This window comes from Ovis aries, chromosome 2 (assembly GCF_016772045.2).
Source record: "Ovis aries strain OAR_USU_Benz2616 breed Rambouillet chromosome 2, ARS-UI_Ramb_v3.0, whole genome shotgun sequence".
Classification (NCBI taxonomy): Eukaryota; Metazoa; Chordata; class Mammalia; order Artiodactyla; family Bovidae; genus Ovis; species Ovis aries.
The window spans coordinates 107334275-107355170 of NC_056055.1; the positions used below are offsets into that span (position 1 = coordinate 107334275).

Genomic DNA, 20896 nt, shown 5'->3' on the forward strand with positions numbered 1-20896 from the left:
AAGCTAAGAAAGCTTAAGAATACATGAATGACTCAAATACAGACTGCTAAGTGAAAGAAGCCAGTCTATACAGATTACATACTCTAGGGTTCCAATTATACGACAGTGAGGAAAACATAAAACTGTAGAAATGGTGAAAAGATCAGTAATTGTCAGAGTTCCAGGAAGAATAGGTGAAGTCCAGGAAAAACAGTGACAGACTTTATTTTCTTGGGCTCCAAAATCACTGCAGATGGTAACTGGAGCCATGAAATTAAAAGACGCTAGATCCTTGGAAGAAAAGCTACGACAAACCTAGACAGCATATTAAAAAGCAGAGACATTACTTTGCCGACAAAGGTCCATCTAGCCAAAGCTATGGTTTTTCAGCAGTCATGTATGGATGTAAGAGTTGGACCAAAAAAAGGCTGAGCACCAAAAAATTGATGCTTTTGAACTGTGGTGCTGGAGGAGACTCTTGAGAGTCCCTTAGATAGCAAGGAGATCAAACTAGTCAATCCTAAAGGAAATCAATCCTGACTATTCATTTGGAGGGATTGATGTTGAAGCTGAAACTCCAATACTTTGGCCACCTGATGCGAAGAGCTGACTCACTGGAAAAGACCCTGATGCTGGGAAAGATTGAAGGCAAGAGGAGAAAGGATGGCAGAGGATGAGATGACTGGATGGCGTCATCTACTCAATGGACATGAGTTTGAGCAAGCTAGGGGAGATGGTGAAGGACAGGGAAGTCTGTCATGCTGCAGTTCATAGGGTCACAAACAGTTGGACGCGATTTAGTGACTGAACAAGAAGGAGATATTTTAGGGCATTGAGTCTATTCCGTATTATAATGTAATAAGGGATAGTGAATACTATGTGTTCATCAAAACCCACTGACCTTTACAGTATGAAGACTGATCCTTCATGCTTGCAAGTTTAAAAAGTATATTTAAGAGTTGGGGTATCGCAGGATGGAAAGTAGAATGTGACATAACAAGCTAATTATATGACAACTGTACAAAACAACCTTTCTAAAGGGTGGGATGAAGAGAAAGGTGATGACCTGAGCAACTTTGGAAATAGACCCTATAAAACTGAGGGCAAAAGGCACCGCATGTAAGCCCTGTGGCCCTGGCGGGTTGCCGTTTCCAACTGCACTGTAATCTCAGGCTCACTCTCCTTCCACTCCTCCTCCTACCAAGGCAACAGGCTAACAGCACAATCTTCTCTTCTTTCCGGTCTCAGTTCCACTGCCTACCAGCTGGGTGAGCTTGGTCTCGCCACCTGACCTTTTGGAGCCCCAGTTCCCCACCTGAAAAAGTACTTCAGGAAGGAATGTTGCTTGGGTGAAATAAGCCAAGATTTCTAAAGTGTTTGGCGAACTCGGCAATGTCATTTTTATCACTAATGTTGATATAGGTATTGTCCTCATTACCAACAGACCAGGGGCTTGTAGAGGCTTCAGCACCCACTTGGGCTCTACAGAGAACAACCGTTGACAACTTAACCTTTTCTCATTCTCGGTTTGATAAGTAGGTTGTGTCCAGCAAACCACACAATTATTGTTGGGATCTGGGCTATGATTCCATTTACTGTCAGACCAAGGCCTCTTTTAGACTGCCAGGAAACCAAAGGGCTCATTTTCAAGTTTCCTTCTTTCTTGGCCTCTTTTCCTGCCAGAGTTTATTTCCATGTGAACATGATCATTCATTCTAAATATTCCATGGGCTCCTAAAACTGGCCAGTTCTCCTCGATTCACTTCTCTCCTGAGGTCCATTTTTCTGACTTTATTTCTATGATATTTAAAGATCAGTTTTTGTCACAAGATAAAGACTGCAGTGTCTGAGAAGTGTAATTGATTATTTACCAGCAGGTTTAGCTCCACGTATCAAGACTGACTGACCTCTTAAAATTTGTACATAGTCACCAAACAATTCAAAGAAATTTCTCAGTTCTGCTTTCTTCTCACTCTTTAGAGTCAGGTTGTTGGTCCTAGATTGCATTTGGTATTTAAAAAGACAAGCTTTACACTAGAAGATCAATATATCTAAAATAAAAACAAGGGTTTGGGAATAATTTTTATTGTTGGGTGTGGAGGGGGTCAAGCTAACAAAAGCTTGTTGTTGGCATTCCATGTCTGAGCTGAAGATTATATAGAGGTAAATATCAGTGGCAGATTCCTGTTGAAATGAGTTATCTGTTCTTTTAAATCTCTATATAGCCACCAAAGAAAAGAAAGATTAAACCTTAATCTGTCTACTAGGCTATTTATTGTTCATAGCTGTCAATGATGCCTATAAAAGTATTGTCTTATTATGTCAAAGTGCAGTTAAGCAATGGGTGTTCTTTGAGCTGAGGGCTTCCCAGGTGGCTCAGTGATAAAGAATCTGCCTGCCAACACAGGAGACATGTAGAAGATGCGAGTTCGACCCCTGGGTCGGGCAGATTCCCTGGAGGAAGAAATGGCAACCCACTCCACTATTATTGCCTGAAGAATCTTGTGGACAGAGGAGTCCATGGATTGCAAAGAGTTGATTAAGCAACAGAATGCACGTGCCTTGAGCTATACCTAAAAACATAAAATACTTTAAATAGTGATTGCTGTTATACCAAACTAGTTCACTATTAAAGTGTTAGTTGCTCAAGCTTGTCTGACTCTTTGCGACCCCACGGACTGTAACCCACCAGGTTCCTCTGTCCATAGGATTTCCCAGGCAAGAATACTGGAGTGGGAAGCCATTCCCTACTCCAGGTGATCGAACCCGGGTCTCCTGCATTGCAGGCAGATTCTTTACTGTCTGAGACACCAGGGATTATTTTGAAACAAATTGAACAACAAGTTAGTGTATTCAAAAACAAAAAATAAAGATCAGGTCCAGCAGGGTGCTCACGTCCTCTACGGGTCAGGGAGCCTTGCTGTGCACACCCAGGCAAAGGAGATTGTGTGTTTGCTCTTCTGACGAAAAGTTTCTGAGCAGGAAGTTTCCCCCATAAGCCCCATTACAGTCACGGCTACCTGTCTGGGGTCCTAGTAGTTCCCAAGTGCATCCTAATCCCAACAGGAGGGCCTTTGGGAAGCAGGTCCCTTCCTGCAGCTACAGCGGCATAAGATTGACATCACAGGCCACAGCCCCTTGGTGATTAATTCTGCTGTCTCCTCTGGGCCTCATGGAGGTTCCTCAGTGGGTCAGTTTCCCTGTTTCACCGCAGTAGCAGAAAGCTAAGTCTGGGTACTAGAGGTTATCTTGTTCAATCCACTTGCAAAAGCCATTCTCAGCACAAACGTTCCAGGTTCAGAGGAAAGTTTAGTTTTCATCAAAAAGAATACTCTTATATGGAGCTCAAAAGTAATTAAGTTAATAAAACAGGTTGATTGTTTCTTTTTAACAGATGGAAGATTTTTAGAGACATTTTCAAAGGCGATTTTGTCTGTAGCTCATTATTATGTCAACAAATATACCGTGAATTAGTTTTCAATTAGCATCATTATTGTGAAAATCCTTTTGTCGAAGATACTCACATAAAACAGGTCCTCCTTCTCTCCTGGGAGGGGACCTGTGATGGTTGAAACTTGAAGCTGCTTCTCTCCACACCTCACCCTCAGCCACTCCAGAAGTCTTTAAGCCTGGAGGAAACGGGAGAAAGGGGCTGGTTAAGGAACAGCAGCATGTCCTAAATCTGGGTGCAGGCATAAGCTCCCAGGTGGCAATCAGGGGAAGAGTTTATGTATGTTCCCATTTTTCCCCCCAAGTTTAAGATGTCCAATGTCTGCAATTACTTATACCTAAAACATCTCCCGAGACTTTCTCTGATTGGGAACATTTTGCTGTTACTGTTACTTGTTTTTTAGGAAATACTAATCAGCCTGCTTTTCAAATTTAATACCGATGCATTTAAGATTGTTGCTTAGGTTCTATATCATGAACTGGCACTGTCATTAATTTGGGGAAATTTTTCTATTTGGTGGCTTCCCTGGTGGCTCAGACAGTATAGAATCTGCCTGCAATGTGGGAGACCTGGGTTTGATCTCTGGGTTGGGAAGATCCCCTGGAGGAAGAAATGGCAACCCACTCCAGTATTCTTGCCTGGAAAAGCCCATGGATGGAAGAGCCTGGCAGGCTACAGACCATGGGGTATCAAAGAGGCTGACACAACTGAGAGGCTTCACTTTCTTTCTGGTGTATCAGAGGGTAGAGAATCTGTCTGCAATGTGGGAGACCCAGGTTCGATCCCTGGGTCAGGAAGATCCCCTGGAGAAGGGAATGGCTACCCACTCCAGTATTCTTGCCTGGAGAATTCCATGGACTTAGAAAAATCTGGCAGGTTGCAGTCCATGGAGCAGCAAAGAGTTGAACACAACTGAGTGACTAACACTTTCTATTTGTAATAAACTTTGATTGGACATAAGAGTGATTATATATATATATATATATATATATATATATATATATTTATATGCACACAGGCATGCTAAGTCACTTCAGTCGTGTCAGACTCTATGGCAACCCCATAGATGGCAGCCCACCAGGCTCCCCTGTCTCTGGGATTCTCCAGGCAAGAATACTGGAGTGGGTTGCGATTTCCTTCTCTCATATATATATATATATATATATATATATATATATATATATATATATATATACACACACATACATACATACATAAATGTATAAGACATACACACACAGACATACACACTGGGCTGGCTGAAAAGTTCATTCGATACAACCAGGAATGCTTTCCCCCCTGTTCTTCATCTAGATAATCCTGCTCTATTATAATCTTTCTAACTCCTGGAAGTCTGCTCAAAATTGAATTAAAACAACAATGACTAAAGGATAGTTAACAGATGCTACAATCCCACTTCACTCCAAACAGAATGAAATGCCTTTCATGCCTTTATTCTGAGGCACAGAATAGATTTCATCTTTAGTCATTTTATGTTTTGTTTTACAGTGATGGATAACATTTGGGTGAAGACCTGGTAAGCTGGGATGGTTGTTGTTCAGTCGCTAAGTCATGTCCAACTCTGCAACCCATATCAAAATAAGACATCTGGATGGTGAGGAAAACTTGGCAAAAACACACAAAGAAACTGTGAAAGGGAAAAGATCCTCAGCCAACCGCCTTCCTGAATCACAGTGGCCATTCCTCCTGCTCCTCCTCCCTCCTCCCCTCTGCTTTTTCTGCCCTTATCTCTCTCTCTCCCTCTCTCTCTCCCTCTCTCTCTCTCTCTCTCACACACACACACACTCTTCTCCTAAGGTAAAAACCACTCTGTGCTCTCTGCCTGTCTGTCTGTTTCTCTCTCTCTCTCTCTCTCTCTCTCTCTCTCTCTCTCTCACACACACACACACACACACACACACTCCTTAAGGTAAAAATCACTCTCTGCGCTTTCTGTAAATGCCTCAGGTTCTACACTTCATTGCTGTGACAGTCCACCTCCCTGAGGTGCCTGTGCAGACCAGCTATTTCCTTCCATCAAGAAGCTGTTAGCTCACTCCCACCTGGTTTGGAAGAATCCAGGGGGCTGTTCTCCGACTCGAAGCCCCGTCTCTCTCCACTGCCTTCTCTCCCCAGTCTTGGCTGCAGTGGCCTGGCAGGCGGGCTGGTGAGGGATGAAGCAGACAAAGGTCCACTTGTAACCTCCTTCCAGCACCTCCTCTTTTCTCCTTTTGCCCAAACTCACCCAGTGAGTTGGAGCATTTAAGGAGATTCCTCTGCCAAGAAGACCAAAGGAAAGGAGAAGAAAAAGGGTATGTACTTTTTCCTTAAAAATCATTTTAGGTTGTTGTTTCTGCTGCAAACTACTGCTATAGAATAGGGCAGAAGTGTTTTTGCGTCTGAGTCAGAAGAGAAAGGGAGATGGAGAAAGCCTCAGAGGAGGTGATGAGAAAAAAGATACTTCCCAAGTTAGAGGGAAAGAATCAGATGAAAAGAGAAGAGAAAATGTACATTTCTTAACAGGAAAGGCATTTAATTGGGGGCTTTAAAGGAGGCAGCTCCTTCACTGTTGGTCCTTATTAAAGCCTTATTAAAGCCCCCCATCTTCTCTGAATCTGGCCCCACAATTTCACTACTCAGGACTGCGTGAGACTGATGGAAGTATATGAGCTCCTTTTCAAGGCACGAGCTGTATCTCTTTATTCCTACTTTACATGAAGTATAAAAACAGTGAGAAAGCAATGTTTGTCTTTTTTTTTTCTTTTGAAAAATCCTGATTCCTAAAAAGAAACTGGTATAAATATGTGAGACAAAGAGGGAATTCACAGAATTTATCCTCGGCACCCCCAGGATGGAATACAACACAGTGTCTATACTGCTACAATAAAAGGAACTCTTTTTTCCTTTGGGACTTATGAAAGTTCCTCTTTAAAGGTCCTTCACTTAGTTACACAAGCTGTGCAAAGCTCTCCCAAATGCTGCAGTGGTGATGATTTCAGGGAAATAATGAGAATGATGTAAGCCTGCATATTCATAGCATCCTCTGAGATGCTCGAAGGCAGATCACCTTTGGGGCTGATGTGGACTTTGTTTTTCTACTGATGAGGGTCTCTTGGAGCTGACTGTCTGTTTTAAAGATGCTTGGAAGGCTTATTCACATTGTAATACCACTTCTGTTCCTTTAACCTACATTTTGAGAAGTTTCAATTCAGTGCTCAGTCATTCCAATATAAATCTCTTCTGGTACAGTTAATAAGAAAGAGAGGGAATTGTTAAAAAAAAAAAAATCATTGATTTTCATCGGCCAGGAAAGATGAATGGACACCGTCATGGACTGGATGGCAGTTTTCATCTCTTCCAACTATTTGATATTTTAAATGTCAAGCTCTGGGTTGGAATTTTCATTGCTTTTGCAGCCTTCGCTTCTTTCTGGCCGTGTTACAAAAGGAATCAGAAAAAGGGCTGCCCTTTCTAATTCATCAGTTCTGCTTCATCCCGTGCTCTTAATGCCAGTTTCTAGAACAAACATCAGCTGTCTGCAGGACCATTGCTCCCTGAAGGTCTGAACGCTTTCATGACATAATCCTACAAGTTTTGGCCATTAAATGAGATAATTTTTCTTTTTCAGTTTCCCCTTAAGCCCAGCCATTCAAAAGCTTGCTGGTGCCAAATACCCTTACACAACCAACATTTGCAATCCCCTCCCTATATGATGGTGGCAGTGATTTATTGTTTAACCGGAAACATCTTGCCTACAGCCCTGTATCCTCTGCATTGATCTTTTTAAAATAAGGCCACTATTGAGGGAGTTTGAGGGAGAATGGATGCATGTACATGCATGGCTGAGTCCTTCACTGTTTACCTGAAACTGTCACCACATTGTTAATTGGCTATACCCCAATACAAAATAAAAAGCTCAAAAAAAAATTTATCCAGGGTTATGATTAATCAGACATTTATCAGGTGATCTATATTTTTTGATGTTTTTCATCTGAACTGTATTTGTTAATATCAATTATTAAACACATAAAATGAGATACAATAAAACTTTATTGTAAAAAATAATGCCGCTATCCTATTGGGATAGGAATGATATCTTACAACATTAGGAACAATGTTAGTTACATAACATTGAATTCAAAAAAACCAATTGGTAACTATCTAAAGATCTCTTGTTATTTCCTCAGATGTTCAGTTTTTAGCTTTATTTGCTGTTGTAATTTGCATGTATTCCAGGAGGAATTTAAAGGGCAGGTCCTTCAACAGAACGAGGGGAAAAAAGAGAGCAATTTGCTTCAAATTGATCAAAATAATTTCACTCTTGTTGGCACTTGAAAATATATGGTCTTGATGGATTGCTAAGGATGAAGGTCAGTGTCTTTTAAAGAAAAAACAAACCAATGTATCATGGGAACATACTGGTTCAGACATTTCCCCACTTGCAGAATAATAGTTAAAGCTATTTATCTGTACTTAAGTAAAGGAAGAAGAGAAGACTTCAATTCAAACAGGTAATTTTATAAAGTGTTGGTTTTTTTTTTTTTTAAAAAAAAGCTTCAAGTGAGTACTTGCCAGGTATGGAACTTTCCACCCTAGTATGTGACTAAGGCAGACAGAAACACCATTCTGTGCTCTGGCCTGGACACAGCCAGAGAGGCACGTGGTGTGGCAACACACCCACTGCCTTCTCTAGCAATTTACTTATTCATTCTTTCAGCGGATGCTGTGTGAGCCCATCCTGTGAGCCTGGCCTGGAAGCAGGCCTCTGAGAGGTGAGGGAGGAGGAAAAGGTGCATGCCCTGCCTTCACGGAACTGGCATCGCCTCCTCCAGTCCCCACATCACCTCCTCCAGTCCCCACACAGAGGCTGGCCCAGGCCTCCGTCCCTCATCTCTTCTCGTTCCAGTCTGTACTCACTGCCCTGCGGTCCCACCACGACAAAGACAAAGCAATAAGTATCCCCATGACCCTCAAATTCATACCTCCAGATTTGCATTCAGCTGTCTACTCAACATCTTCATTTCACATCTGATGGGCATCTCAGTTTAACTCGTCCAGAAATTTACTCTTAAATCCCCCTCAGCTCAATAAATGTCAGTACCATTCAGGTCAGAAACCTAATAGGCATCCTGGAGTCTTTCTCTCTCACCTCATCTCTTCCATCAACTTCTTTCTCCGACATACTTCCCACCAAGAACATAAATATTAGTTTCCCAGTGTCCCTGGCCATCTCCATTTCTCCTTCTCAACATCCCTGCCACTGCATGGGAGGCTCAAGAGGGAGTGGATATATGCGTATGTATAGCTGATTCATTTTGTTGTACAGCAGAGTCTAACACAAATATCACCATTAAAAAAAAGATTAGAAGTCCTAAGTGAGGTTCACAACCATCCTCTCCATACTGAAACTCTAGTTGATTTTTATTCTATCTGTGCTTTTCTTTATTTTCCATGCCTTACACTAAGTATTACTATTTTTTTAGAAAAATAATTTTTCTTAAACAAATCTAATGGCTTTCATTAGAACTATCTAATAGAAAGAAAGCATAAGATGTTAACAGTCATGAAATGAGCTTAAGAACAAACTACACTTAAATGTGGGAAATATAAGAAAGGCAATAGGAGCCCAAGCTGGCGAAATGAATGAGTTTGTTCAAAAGCCACAAGAAATGAACAAAATTAAGCTGGATTACCAAAAATAAGAACATGATTACACAGTAGAAAACTAGGAAGATCAGAGCTCAAAAAGATATGAAAAATGCCAGCGATCTAAAGTAATAGAAAAATTCTAATACATTAAGGCAAAAAGATTAAAAAGAGCTTACAGCTCTCCTCCCAACTCCTCCCCATACTCCCAATCTTTTGAAAGACAGGAATCAGGCGAGGGAGGTTACAGAAAAGGCAGCTGTTGTTTGCTGTTGAATCTTTTCATAAATGTACACATACATAGAAATATACATATTTTTAAGTCAGGTATGAGCTAATAATCCAGAACAAATGCTAGTTTTGACAAAAATCAAGCAAACAAACAAAAACCAGAAATTGGGATATACATTTTAAAGTCAGACTATTTAGAAAAAGTTAAATACAATGAATTAATTTAAATTAATAGTACCTGATGACATGCAAATTGAAGGATGTAGCAGCTCACTAACCTCTTCCAGTTATAAACAGCTCTCTGCAACTAGCTATTGAGTTTAGCAATCTGAGAGACACATCCTTCTCTGGCTGTAAGCATCTAGAGATGAGGATATATTATTCATTCTTTCACTAACGTGACAGGCACTGTTAAGAGTGCTTGGGATGGATACATCTCAGAAAAAACCCTGCCTTCCTGGAGCTTCCATTCAATTTGGGGGAGACACAATAAGAATATTTTATAATAATTTAGAGGTTTATAAATGCCAAGGAAAATTAGAGCAAGAAAGGCAGATTAAGAATCTGTGAAGGAAGACAGAATTTTATTTCAAAATATTTTTATTGTTGAAATACAGTATAGTTGATTTATAATGTTGTGAAATTTTTATTGTTGTTGAAATACAGTATAGTTGATTTATAATGTTGTGTTAGTCACTCAGTTATATATTCTTTTTCAGGTTCTTTTTTATTATAAGTTATTATAAGACATTTAGTACACTTCCCTGGGCTATAGGGCAGGAGTTTGTTATTTATTCTAAACGTTGTTGTCATTTAGTCGATAAGTTGTGTCCAACCCCTTTGTGACCTCATGGACTGTAACTCGCCAGGCTCCTCTGTCCATGGGGTTCTCCAGGCAAGACCACTGGAGTGGGTTGCCATGCCCTCCTTCAGGGGCTCTTCCCCACCCAGGGATGGAACCCCATCTCTTATGTCTCCTGCATTGGCAGGTGGGTTCTTACCACTAGTGCCACCTGGGAAGCCCTTGTGACCTTAGAAATAACACCAAAAACACATTCCATTGAAAAAAACTGAGAAAGTATACTTCATTAAATTTAAACTTTTCCTTCTTTTAAAAATTTAAAACATTTGCTTATTTTAAATAAGAAGGTGAAAAGGAAAGTCATAGATGAAGTAAATGTTTGGAAATGTTTGGAAAGTATATATCTAATAAAGAACTTGTGTTCAGAATATACAAAGAACCCTCAAAACTCAAGAACACAATCCAACTGTTTTTAAATGGGAAAAGATTTGGACAGGTCAACAAAGAAGATACACAGACGAAGAAAACATATGAAAGAGGTTTAATACCATTAATCATTAAGGAAATGCTACATAAAACCACAAGACACCTATCAGAATGTACAAATTAAAAGTACTGACCGTATCAAGTGTTGGAGAGGACGTAGACAAACTGGAACTCTTGCAGACCGCTGGTGGGAATTTTAAATGGTACAACCACTTTGGAGAAACAATTTAGCAATTCCTTAAAAAGTAAAACATACACCCACCAGTTATTCCAGTCATAGGTATATGCTCAAGAGTAATGAAAGCTATCCCCTGGAGAGGAAAATCTCAAGGACAGAGGAGCCTGGCGGGCTACAGTCCATGGGGTAGCAAAGAGTCACACACAACTGAGCATGCACACACATGCACACAATGAAAGCTATGATCTTGCAAAGCCTTGTACACAAGGGTTCACAACAGCTTTGCAACAGCCTGAAACTTAAAAAAAACTCAAATATCCATCAACAGACGGATGGAACAATTTATAGCACACATAATGCAAGAATTCTCAGCAATAAAAAGGAGTCAGCTATTGATACAGGCAATGGACAGATATGTATCTCTCAAAGTAAGTATGCTGAGTGATAAAAGCCAGATTAAAAAAGAGTGCATATTGTATGACTCCATTGATATGAAACTGGAGAAAATGCACCTTGATCTCGGGGGAAAAAACAGGTCAGTGGTTGTCTGGATGGGAGTGGGGGCAGGGAGGAGTGAGACAGGTGGATGACAAGAGGGCAGGAGGAGACTTAGGGCTGATGGGTCCCCTCACTATCCTGACTACAGTGATGGTATAATGGGGACATACATGTGCCTGAACAAACTGTACCCTCTAATAGCTGTCCTTTAGTATATGTCAATTTTACCTCAATAAAGCTCTTTAAACAAAAACTTTGCTTACATAGTAGAGTTCTGTCTTAGACTTCAATATGACTTCAATATGTCTTTTAAAGTTTAATGACTTCATAAATTAAATGCTAGCATATATTAAATGCTCAATTAACAAGATATTCAATCATCCTTCTTTGAAGAGTAATCTGAAAAAAATGTCAGGAAATGTAACTCTTTTTTTTTTTTTTAACATCAATTACCTTATGGGGATAAAGAAGGCCTGAATCAGAAGTAACTGAGAGCTAAAACACCTCACAGAATTACATTTAAAAAAAAATACAACTTATGTTACAATTTGCAAAGTGTAAGGTATTATATACTGGATTGTGATGTTATACAACACTGTAGGGTCTTGTTCTCTCAAATGTGAAAAAAATATAAAGTGAAATAGATCTCATTTTTTTGTCTTTCCTTTCACTAGTATTTGGAGGTAAGAATTAAATTAAATATTTATAATTCTAAGAAAATATATAAGCAAGGCCAAAAATGACTAATTCAAATCAGAATATGAAATAAAATCTAAAACTCTGTCAGAGTATGAAAGAGTAGTTTCAGTTTCTAAACTCATAAAAGAATCTGCCTGCAATGCAGGAGACCTGGGTTCGATTCCTGGGCTGGGAAGATCCCCTGGAGAAGGAAATGGCAATCCACTCCAGTATTCTTGCCTGGAAAATCCCATGGACAGAGGAGCCTTGTGGGCTACAGTCCATGGGGTCCCAACAATCGGACACGACTTGGCGACTAAACCACCTAAACCACCAGACTCATAAAAAGCAGTGAGTGTCCTCAGATGATGTGAGTAGATCTGTATATACTAAAGAAATTGAATCAGTAATTAATAACCTCCCAAAACAGAAATCACCAAGGCCAGATGGGCTCCGTGGTGAACTCCACTAAACATTTAGGATACTTCAGCAATCCGAATGGCTGTGGTGTCTGATTCTGGCTCCTTCACTATCTTGCTAGTCCCCCTTTACTGCAAAAGCCTCTATTCTCTTCATGTTTAATATGTAGGCCAGAGAAGCCAGATTCAATAGATCATGAGTATTCCATGTTGCTGTTCAGTCGCCCAGCCCTGACTCTGTGAGGACTCCGTGACTCCCCATGGAGTGCAGCACACCAGGCCTCCCTGTCCCTCACCATCTCCTGAAGTTTGCTTCAGTTCATGTCCATTGCATTGGTGATGCCATCCAAATATCTCATCCTCTTTTGCCCCCTTCTCCTTTTGCCTTCAGCCTTTCCCAGCATCAGGGTCTTTTCCAATGAGTCATCTGTTCACATCAGATGACCAAAATACTGGAGATTCAGCTTCAGCATTGGTCCTTCCAATGAATATGCAGGGTCGATTTCCCTCAAGAGTGACTGGTTTGATCACTGGTTTGATTTTTAGTCTTCTCCAGCGCCACAGTTCAAAGGCATCAATTCTTTGGCACTCTGCCTTCTTTTGAATAGTCCATACAAATACTATACTGGAAGTATTATCTCCTAAAAGAGGAATTTAAACTTGCTTGGTATGACCACAAGAGTTCAAATTAGAACCGATGGGTGGAAGCCACAGAAAAATACTTTCCAGGAAGGGAAACATTAGAACTATATCAGTGGAATATGTGGATTTAGTCAACAATTGAGTTCCCTATTACGGTAGGTGTCTAAGAACAGACTAAAGGTCTCTTATGGGGAATTCAAGCCTCTGCTTTCAACTGAGATGTAACCCATGTGGGAGAAGTGTTCACAAATTACTAAACTTATGAAAAAAAAAATCAGTCCCCTAAATAAGTCTGAAACTTTTAAAAACTTAACTGTAAATATATCTATAGAATATAATCAGTCAGCATCAGGATGAGTAGGCTTTTTGTTTCTGTCAGGGTGGGGTCCAGGTTACTTGACAATGTTGTTAGGATATGTAAAGTCAAGAATCACTGTACACAATGATGATATTTGCTCTAGAAATTTACTTCAGTTTTATCATCTCAAAAGCAGTTTTTCTCTACTGAATACACTGGTAAAAAAGTGAATTTGGGGGACTTCCCTGGTAGTCCAGCAGGTAAGATTCAAGGGGCATGGGTTTAATCCCTGGTCAAGGAACTAAGATTTCATATGCCTCATGGTCAAAAATAAAAAAACAACAAGAACATCCATGCCTGTGATGATAGTTACACAACTCTGCGAATATTCCAAAAATCACTGAATTGTGCAAGTAAAGCAAGTGAATTGTATGGTATGAAAATTACAGCTCAACAAAAAAAATGTTTTTAATGAATTTGAGTACTTGAAAATGCAAGTGGTTCTTCCCACTTTCTCCTCCTCCCTCCCTCACACAACTCTCATTCAATATTTCTTTGTAGAGCTTGTTAAAGAAATATAACAAGTGATTTTTCTTCTAGATAGTCATAAAACTTTGAGAAAGACATTCAAATAAAGTAGAAAAAAAATCAATTCCTACTCTTTCAATTTAAGAGTTAATGAGGACACTACAGAACTTTATGTTCAGATGAACTCCATCCTTTTAAAAAACCTATGAAACAAACACACTGACACATTTTGGATTTTCTTTTATCTCACAGCCAAGAGCCAAAATGAAATTTACAGTACTTGCTGTCGCCATTGGACTAACTTTGCTGCTAGGAGTCCAAGCCATGCCTGCAAACCGCCTTTCCTGCTACAGAAAAATACTAAAAGATCGCAACTGTCACAGTCTTCCAGAAGGAGTAGCTGACCTGACAAAGATTGATGTCAATGTCCAGGATCACTTCTGGGATGGGAAGGGATGTGAGATGATCTGTTACTGCAACTTCAGCGAACTGCTCTGCTGCCCAAAGTAAGGAAATGCGGTCACAAGACGTATGGTTGTAAAATGTATGCATAACGACTTTCTTAAGACACCTTCACAAGGAGTTTGCTGAAACTTATCACCCTTTTCAATAAAATCCTATTCAGATCTCAGCTATTTTTTAGGATCATTAACATTATGTACTGAACTGAATGTTTTCATTTAAGAGACAGAGTTTGGCAGATTTTAGTAAAGCTAAATGAAAGACAAATTAAGAACACTCCAGTCTATCAAAAGGTTTTGGATAAAAGATCCCAGTGAACAGATCAAGTAACAGGATGGAAAGTTTGGTAACAGTGAGAGGAAAAACTTTCTAGTTCTATATATAAGTTAACCAGAAATTAACTAAATTGAAGTTTCTACCAACTTGGAAAGTAGATGTATTTTAAGTATAATACAAAGGTAGATGAATCAATAAGATTTTTAGCTCTTGATTTTAATGTAATCTTTTCCAGGTTATTGGGGAATCTCAAATACTATGATCTTGCCTATTTCATCTGAAATTAGTTTTTCCAAATTACTTTCAACATATGTCATCACAGTTTTTCATTTTTCTAAGAAATCTGCGAGATAGAAAGGGCAGATAAAACCGCTTTATCAGGGAAAGGTGCAGAGAAGTAACATGACTAGCACCAACCATATAACTAGTTAATATCAGCTCTGACACTAGAACCCAGGACTCCTGATTTGGACCAGGTAATTTTTCTACCAAACCAGTTGGTTCTTAGGTGTGGTTCCCAGGACAGCAGCTCCGGTATTAGCTGAGTTCTTGTTAAAAATGTAATCCAACCTTGGACCCCAGACCAAACCAGCTGGATTAGAAACAATGGAGAGGAAGCAAAGCAATTATGGTTTAAACCCTTCGAGTGATTCTGATGCATCATAAAATGCATAATTTTGTGATTATGCATTTTATCTCATAATTTTGTGAGAATCACTTGATTAAACAATGATATCAAGAATGCAAGTTAACTGATTCCATAAAATGACTTAACTTTTCCTACATAAATGAAATGCCATCTAATATTAAAATATACTTAAAATTTTCTGATAAGATTGAAACTGATTTACTGAAATGTACTTGTAGTTATTTTATGATATAATTTTGTGATCATCCATTGTTAATGGATGAAATAGAAGTATGAATATATAAAGTAGTTTCTATCTGATTTAGGGTTACTGCTCTTGCATTAGCAACAAATAGCTAAGTATATTTCTTTTTTTTTAACCTGTAAACACAAATTTTGCATCTTTTTTTTTTCAGTTGCACTGAGATATAGTTAAATATAGCACTGTTCACATTTAAGGTGTACAGCACAATGAGTTGAAAGAAATAGACAGCTGACCCTTGAACAAGACATATTTGAACTGCATGGGTACGCTTACCTGCAAATTTCTTTCACTAAATACATACTATAGCACTATATCATCTATGATTGGCTGAATTCTCAGATGTTGAACTACAGGTATGGAGGACTGACTGTAAAGTTATTCACAGATTTTTGGTTGCACAGAAGGTCAGCACCCCTTATTGCTGTATTGTTCAAGGGTCAACTGTATTATGAAATGATTACCATAATAAGTACAGTTAACACAAATCACATCACATGGTCAAAAAATTGTTTTCCCTTATGATAACTTTAGGATATCTTATCTCAGAAACTTTCAAATATATCACACACAGTGTTAGTTATGGTTATCATGTTGTACACTGTATGCTAAGTATATTTCTACTGAGCCATAATCACACTACTACCTTGCACATACATATAATTTGATATTATTCCATGCATTTTTTCAAATGGAGTGGCATTTTATTACAAACAGCCCTCATTTTCCTAATTAGTTTATCCATATTTTCCCACCTTAATAATTCCAAGTCCTGTGGATCATATTTTGATTACACATAACATTAGTACAGAAGGTAGCATCACATTTTTAAATATCACCTTAAGTGGTTTTTCCAACAAGAGTAAAGTTGAGTAGCTCAACATTTCATCTTTCCCTATAAAACCTAGAAATGTATTTATTTGCTTCCCTAGAAAATTTTAAACTTCTGTTTCTTATCAGTAGGTTTAAACATTATGCCCATCCCTACCCATAACAGAGAAGTGAATTTTTTGGTATGATTGTAATGTTTTGAAGTCACCCAGTCTTTGCTTTTCTTTATCAATAAATGATAGCATCATGTCAATGGCAAATGGGGAAAAGTAGAAGAGTTGATTACCTTCTTTATTTTTGTTGCTCCTGTGGAAAGTCTTCCCATTCATTCTCGTTGTACCTTGCTCACCTGAAAAGAACAGTTATGTCTGAAATCCTGGAAATCACTGTCCATTTTTAGCCCAGCAAAGACTAACATATATCTTAATTTCCAGCTGGATTTAATTCATGTTCTACTCTTTTTCAGAGATGTCTTCTTTGGACCAAGGATCTCTTTTGTGATTCCTTGCAACAATAACTGAAAATCTTCATGTATTCCAGACAAACCACCCATAATTCCCTGCAAACAGTGCTATAATAGTGTAACTGTATTTCTGGTTTCTGTGCAGTGCAATAAAGCACAGATTCTATAAATTCTTACTTGTCTAAGCAAACTTGTGTTAAATAAGTAGTAATAAAAATTCAATTTAATTTTTCTCTGTGGACATTGTTTAAAATTTTTCACTAGAAAATTTTCATTTACAAGGTGTTTAATATGCTTGATAAAAGAATGCTGTTTTCTAGATGCAGAGCCGTAACTGTGGATCAGAAATGAAGAATACTTTCACTTCTTCATTAACAGTTATTGACCATGTACACTTAATGGAAAGAACCAGAGATAAATTGAGGTTCTTGGAAGGGAAACTAGAAATTTTCTATTAAAAGTAAGAAGGGAAAAGGGAGTCAATATGTGAATAAATATTATGCATGCCAAATACTTTAAGTGTATTTGCATTTTGCTCTTTTAAAAACAATGAAACTGTCAAGATAAATATTCTTAAACCAATCTTTCAGATGCTAACTCGAGTTTAAGATATTTGCTAAAAAATCAAGACAGACTGAATAGAGTTCCAGCTCCAAAACACTCACATAGCTGTATCCTTAAAACTATGCAGCATACCCGTGACATGTCCCTTTTTGGGGGGAATAACAAAACACATATTAAAAGATATAGATGTTGGATGAGAATTAAAAAGTCACACAAATTTTAAAAGTAAATAAAACAGATTCTTTCAAAGATATTTTCTGGTTGTTAGAGGCAGTATTGGACTATGCTCCATACCTTAGGAGTGTTCACTGACTGGTAGCCAGCAGAAGTAATTTCAGAAAGTCCTTCATATTATAAAAATGTATTAAATACTTGCTCAGTGCCAGTTATTTGGGGATGTTACAATTTGGGAATGTAGTAATGAATAAGACGGACTTCTCTTCTTGGAATTTGTATTCTACCAAAACAGTAATCATTACAAATATTTATAAATGTGAAGCCTGCTGCTCCAAAGAAGAAGTATAGGATGCTTTATAAAGTATTGCTGTGGGGAAACATTTGAGAAGCATCACACATGTAGTAAAACTAGGAGATAACCATTTCGTGTATTAAAGTGACATTATTTCATTGAAATACATCCTTTGGGGTCCCTGATCTGTTTCCGAAGACCACATCCAGAACAGTATCTGGTATCTATTCAGTGTTCAACAGGAGTTACTGGGCTGAACAATGGATTAAAGACAATCTCTTTAACAAGTGGTGCTGGGAAAACTGGTCAACCACTTGTAAAAGAATGAAACTAGAACACTTTCTAACAGCATACACAAAAATAAACTCAAAATGGATTAAAGATCTAAACATAAGACCAGAAATTATAAAACTCCTAGAGGAGAACACAGGCAAAACACTCTCCGACATAAATCACAGCAGGATTCTCTATGACCCACCCCCCAGAATATTGGAAATAAAAGCAAAAATAAACAAATGGGACCTAATTAAACTTAAAAGCTTCTGCACAACAAAGGAAACTATAAGCAAGGTGAAAAGACAGCCTTTGGAATGGGAGAAAATAATAGCAAATGACGCAACTGACAAACAACTAATCTCAAAAATACACAAGCAACTCCTGTAGCTCAATTCTAGAAAAATAAACGACCAAATCAAAAAATGGGCCAAAGAACTAAATAGACATTTCTCCAAAGAAGACATACGGATGGCTAACAAACACATGAAAAGATGCTCAACATCACTCATTATCAGAGAAATGCAAATCAAGACCACAATGAGGTACCATTTCACGCCAGTCAGAATGGCTGTGATCCAAAAGTCTACAAGCAATAAATGCTGGAGAGAGTGTGGAGAAAAGGGAATCCTCTTACACTGTTAGTGGGAATGCAAACTAGTACAGCCACTATGGAGAACAGTGTGGAGATTCCTTAAAAAACTATAAATAGAACTGCCTTATGACCCAACAATCCCACTGCTAGGCATACACACCGAGGAAACCAGAACTGAAAGAGGCACATGTACCCCAATGTTCATCGCAGCACTGCTTATAATAGCCAGGACATGGAAGCAACCTAGATGTCCATCAGCAGATGAATGGATAAGAAAGTTGTGGTACATATACACAATGGAGTATTACTCAGCCATTAAAAAGAATACATTTGAATCAGTTCTAATGAGGTGGATGAAACTGGAGCCTATTATACAGAGTGAAGTAAGCCAGAAAGAAAAACACCAATGCAGTATACTAACGCATATATGGAATTTAGAAAGATGGTAACAATAACCCTGTATGCGAGACAGCAAAAGAGACACAGATGTATCGAACAGTCTTTTGGACTTTGTGGGAGAGGGAAAGGGTGGGATGATTTGGGAGAATGGCATTGAAACATGTATAATATCATATATGAAACGAATTGCCAGCCCAGGTTCAATGCATGATACTGGATGCTTGGGGCTGGTGCACTGGGACGACCTACAGGGATGGTACAGGGAGGGAGGAGGGAGGCGGGTTCAGGATGGGGAACACGTGTATACCTGTGGCAGATTCATGTTGATGTATGGCAAAACCAATACAATATTGTAATTAACCTCCAATTAAAATAAATAAATTTATATTTAAAAAAATAATAAGATAATTTTGAGGTAGTCAGAATTCAGTTCCTCTTAAAAGCTACAAAAGCGTAAGTCAGAACATGTTTTCAAATAGTATGACCTCTGCAAAAATGCATGAAGTGGAATTGTTTAAAAAACTAAAATATATTGTTTTATCAACATAGCATACGATTTGATTGAGCTTTTTCTCCTGCACTGAATTGACAGGTATTAAAGTCAAACTAACTCATTAACAGAAATCTTACATCCTGTCTGGAACAGTGCATAGCATAGGTAAACAAAGAAAATTATCAGTAAATCTGTTACATTTTCCACTCAGTATAGACTGTCTCTGAGGAAGACAAAAAAAGCAATTCAGCAATGGCATTTTATTAAGTATTCCCTTAATGCTGCAATCAAACCCTGATGAGGAAAACAGCACTTGAAAAAAGGCTGAATATTTAATAAATGGAATTTTATAGATAATTATGATGATTTTCATCATATTCTTTCCTTTCTGGAAATAGCTTGTAATATCCAATTATATTACATTCTTTTAGAAACAAATGCATTATAGAAGCACACATTGTTTCTTATAAATGTAAAAACATGAATGTTCACACAATTTATGCAACAATTTCTGACTTGGTCAACATGTTTTTAAAAGCAAACATTTCATCCAATTATTTAATGAATAGTTTTTTTTTTTTCAATAGCTTTTAGCTACAAGATGACTAAGCTTTTATTGAAAATGTACTTACACCATCTTTCAGCTGAACAAGGTATTTACTACTATCATCATCCCTACTCTATGGACAAAAATGGCAAGGCTTAGAGATTAAGTGGTTCATCCAGAATTACATTATCAGAGCAGTAGAGCCACGTTTTGAATATGGCCAGTCTTCCTCTAGAACTCAAGTCTTAACCTCTGCTTTACTTAATAGCATCATCTAATCTATTTCCTTTTCAGGAAAGCAAACTTACCTGTTTTAGACATACGACTGTACATTTCATATAGCTTATATATGCTAAATGCTTACTGAATAACAACAAAAATTTACCTTTGACTTTCTATATTTTTGTTCTTACTATAAGTTCCATGGTACTGAGCACAAAGTTGATGGTTGTTGGTAATACTTACTAATATCTCATCTCTTCCTGATGAAATTTTTCTTTTCCTCATCATAATATATAGGGATGCTTTGCTTTGTTTGTTTGCTGGGATTAAGTACTAATCCTAGAGGATTACTAAAGATTGGAAGCAACATGGAGAAATAAAACAATGAGCAACAATTCTCAGAGGGAGAGAAGGACAGGTAAGAACAGTCACAGATTATTCTGCAGCTTTAACTTCCTTATAATTGCTCATAGATACGCAGGAATTCTTTTAATAATAAATTGTTTTAGCAAAGTATTATGGCAGGTGCTTCTAAAATGTAAATAATCTTGTCAGTAAACACTATGGGCTTTAAAA

General features: G+C 38.2%; 2 protein-coding genes across 4 annotated transcripts in view; one reads left to right on the forward strand and one right to left on the reverse strand.

Annotated features, from left to right (window-relative positions):
• SCRG1 (stimulator of chondrogenesis 1) overlaps positions 1-16985 on the forward strand; it is a 109385-nt gene extending 92400 nt beyond the window's left edge. For 2 of the 3 annotated variants that reach the window (XM_060411049.1, XM_060411048.1), the window contains exons 2-3: positions 14089-14342; positions 16762-16985. In XM_060411049.1, the coding sequence (XP_060267032.1) occupies positions 14101-14342; positions 16762-16816 (297 nt within the window). In that variant the 5' untranslated portion in view covers positions 14089-14100 and the 3' untranslated portion in view covers positions 16817-16985. Of the gene's footprint in view, positions 1-5685; positions 5743-14088; positions 14343-16761 lie in introns of those variants that run through there. The other variant, XM_027964630.3, reaches the window with a different exon arrangement.
• SAP30 (Sin3A associated protein 30) overlaps positions 11948-20896 on the reverse strand; it is a 29522-nt gene continuing 20573 nt past the window's right edge. The window contains exons 4-5 of the mRNA XM_060411047.1: positions 16582-16644; positions 11948-14330 (exon numbers count right to left, since the gene is read on the reverse strand). Coding sequence (XP_060267030.1) covers positions 16621-16644 — 24 coding nt within the window. The 3' untranslated portion in view covers positions 11948-14330; positions 16582-16620. The remainder of the gene's footprint in view (positions 14331-16581; positions 16645-20896) is intronic.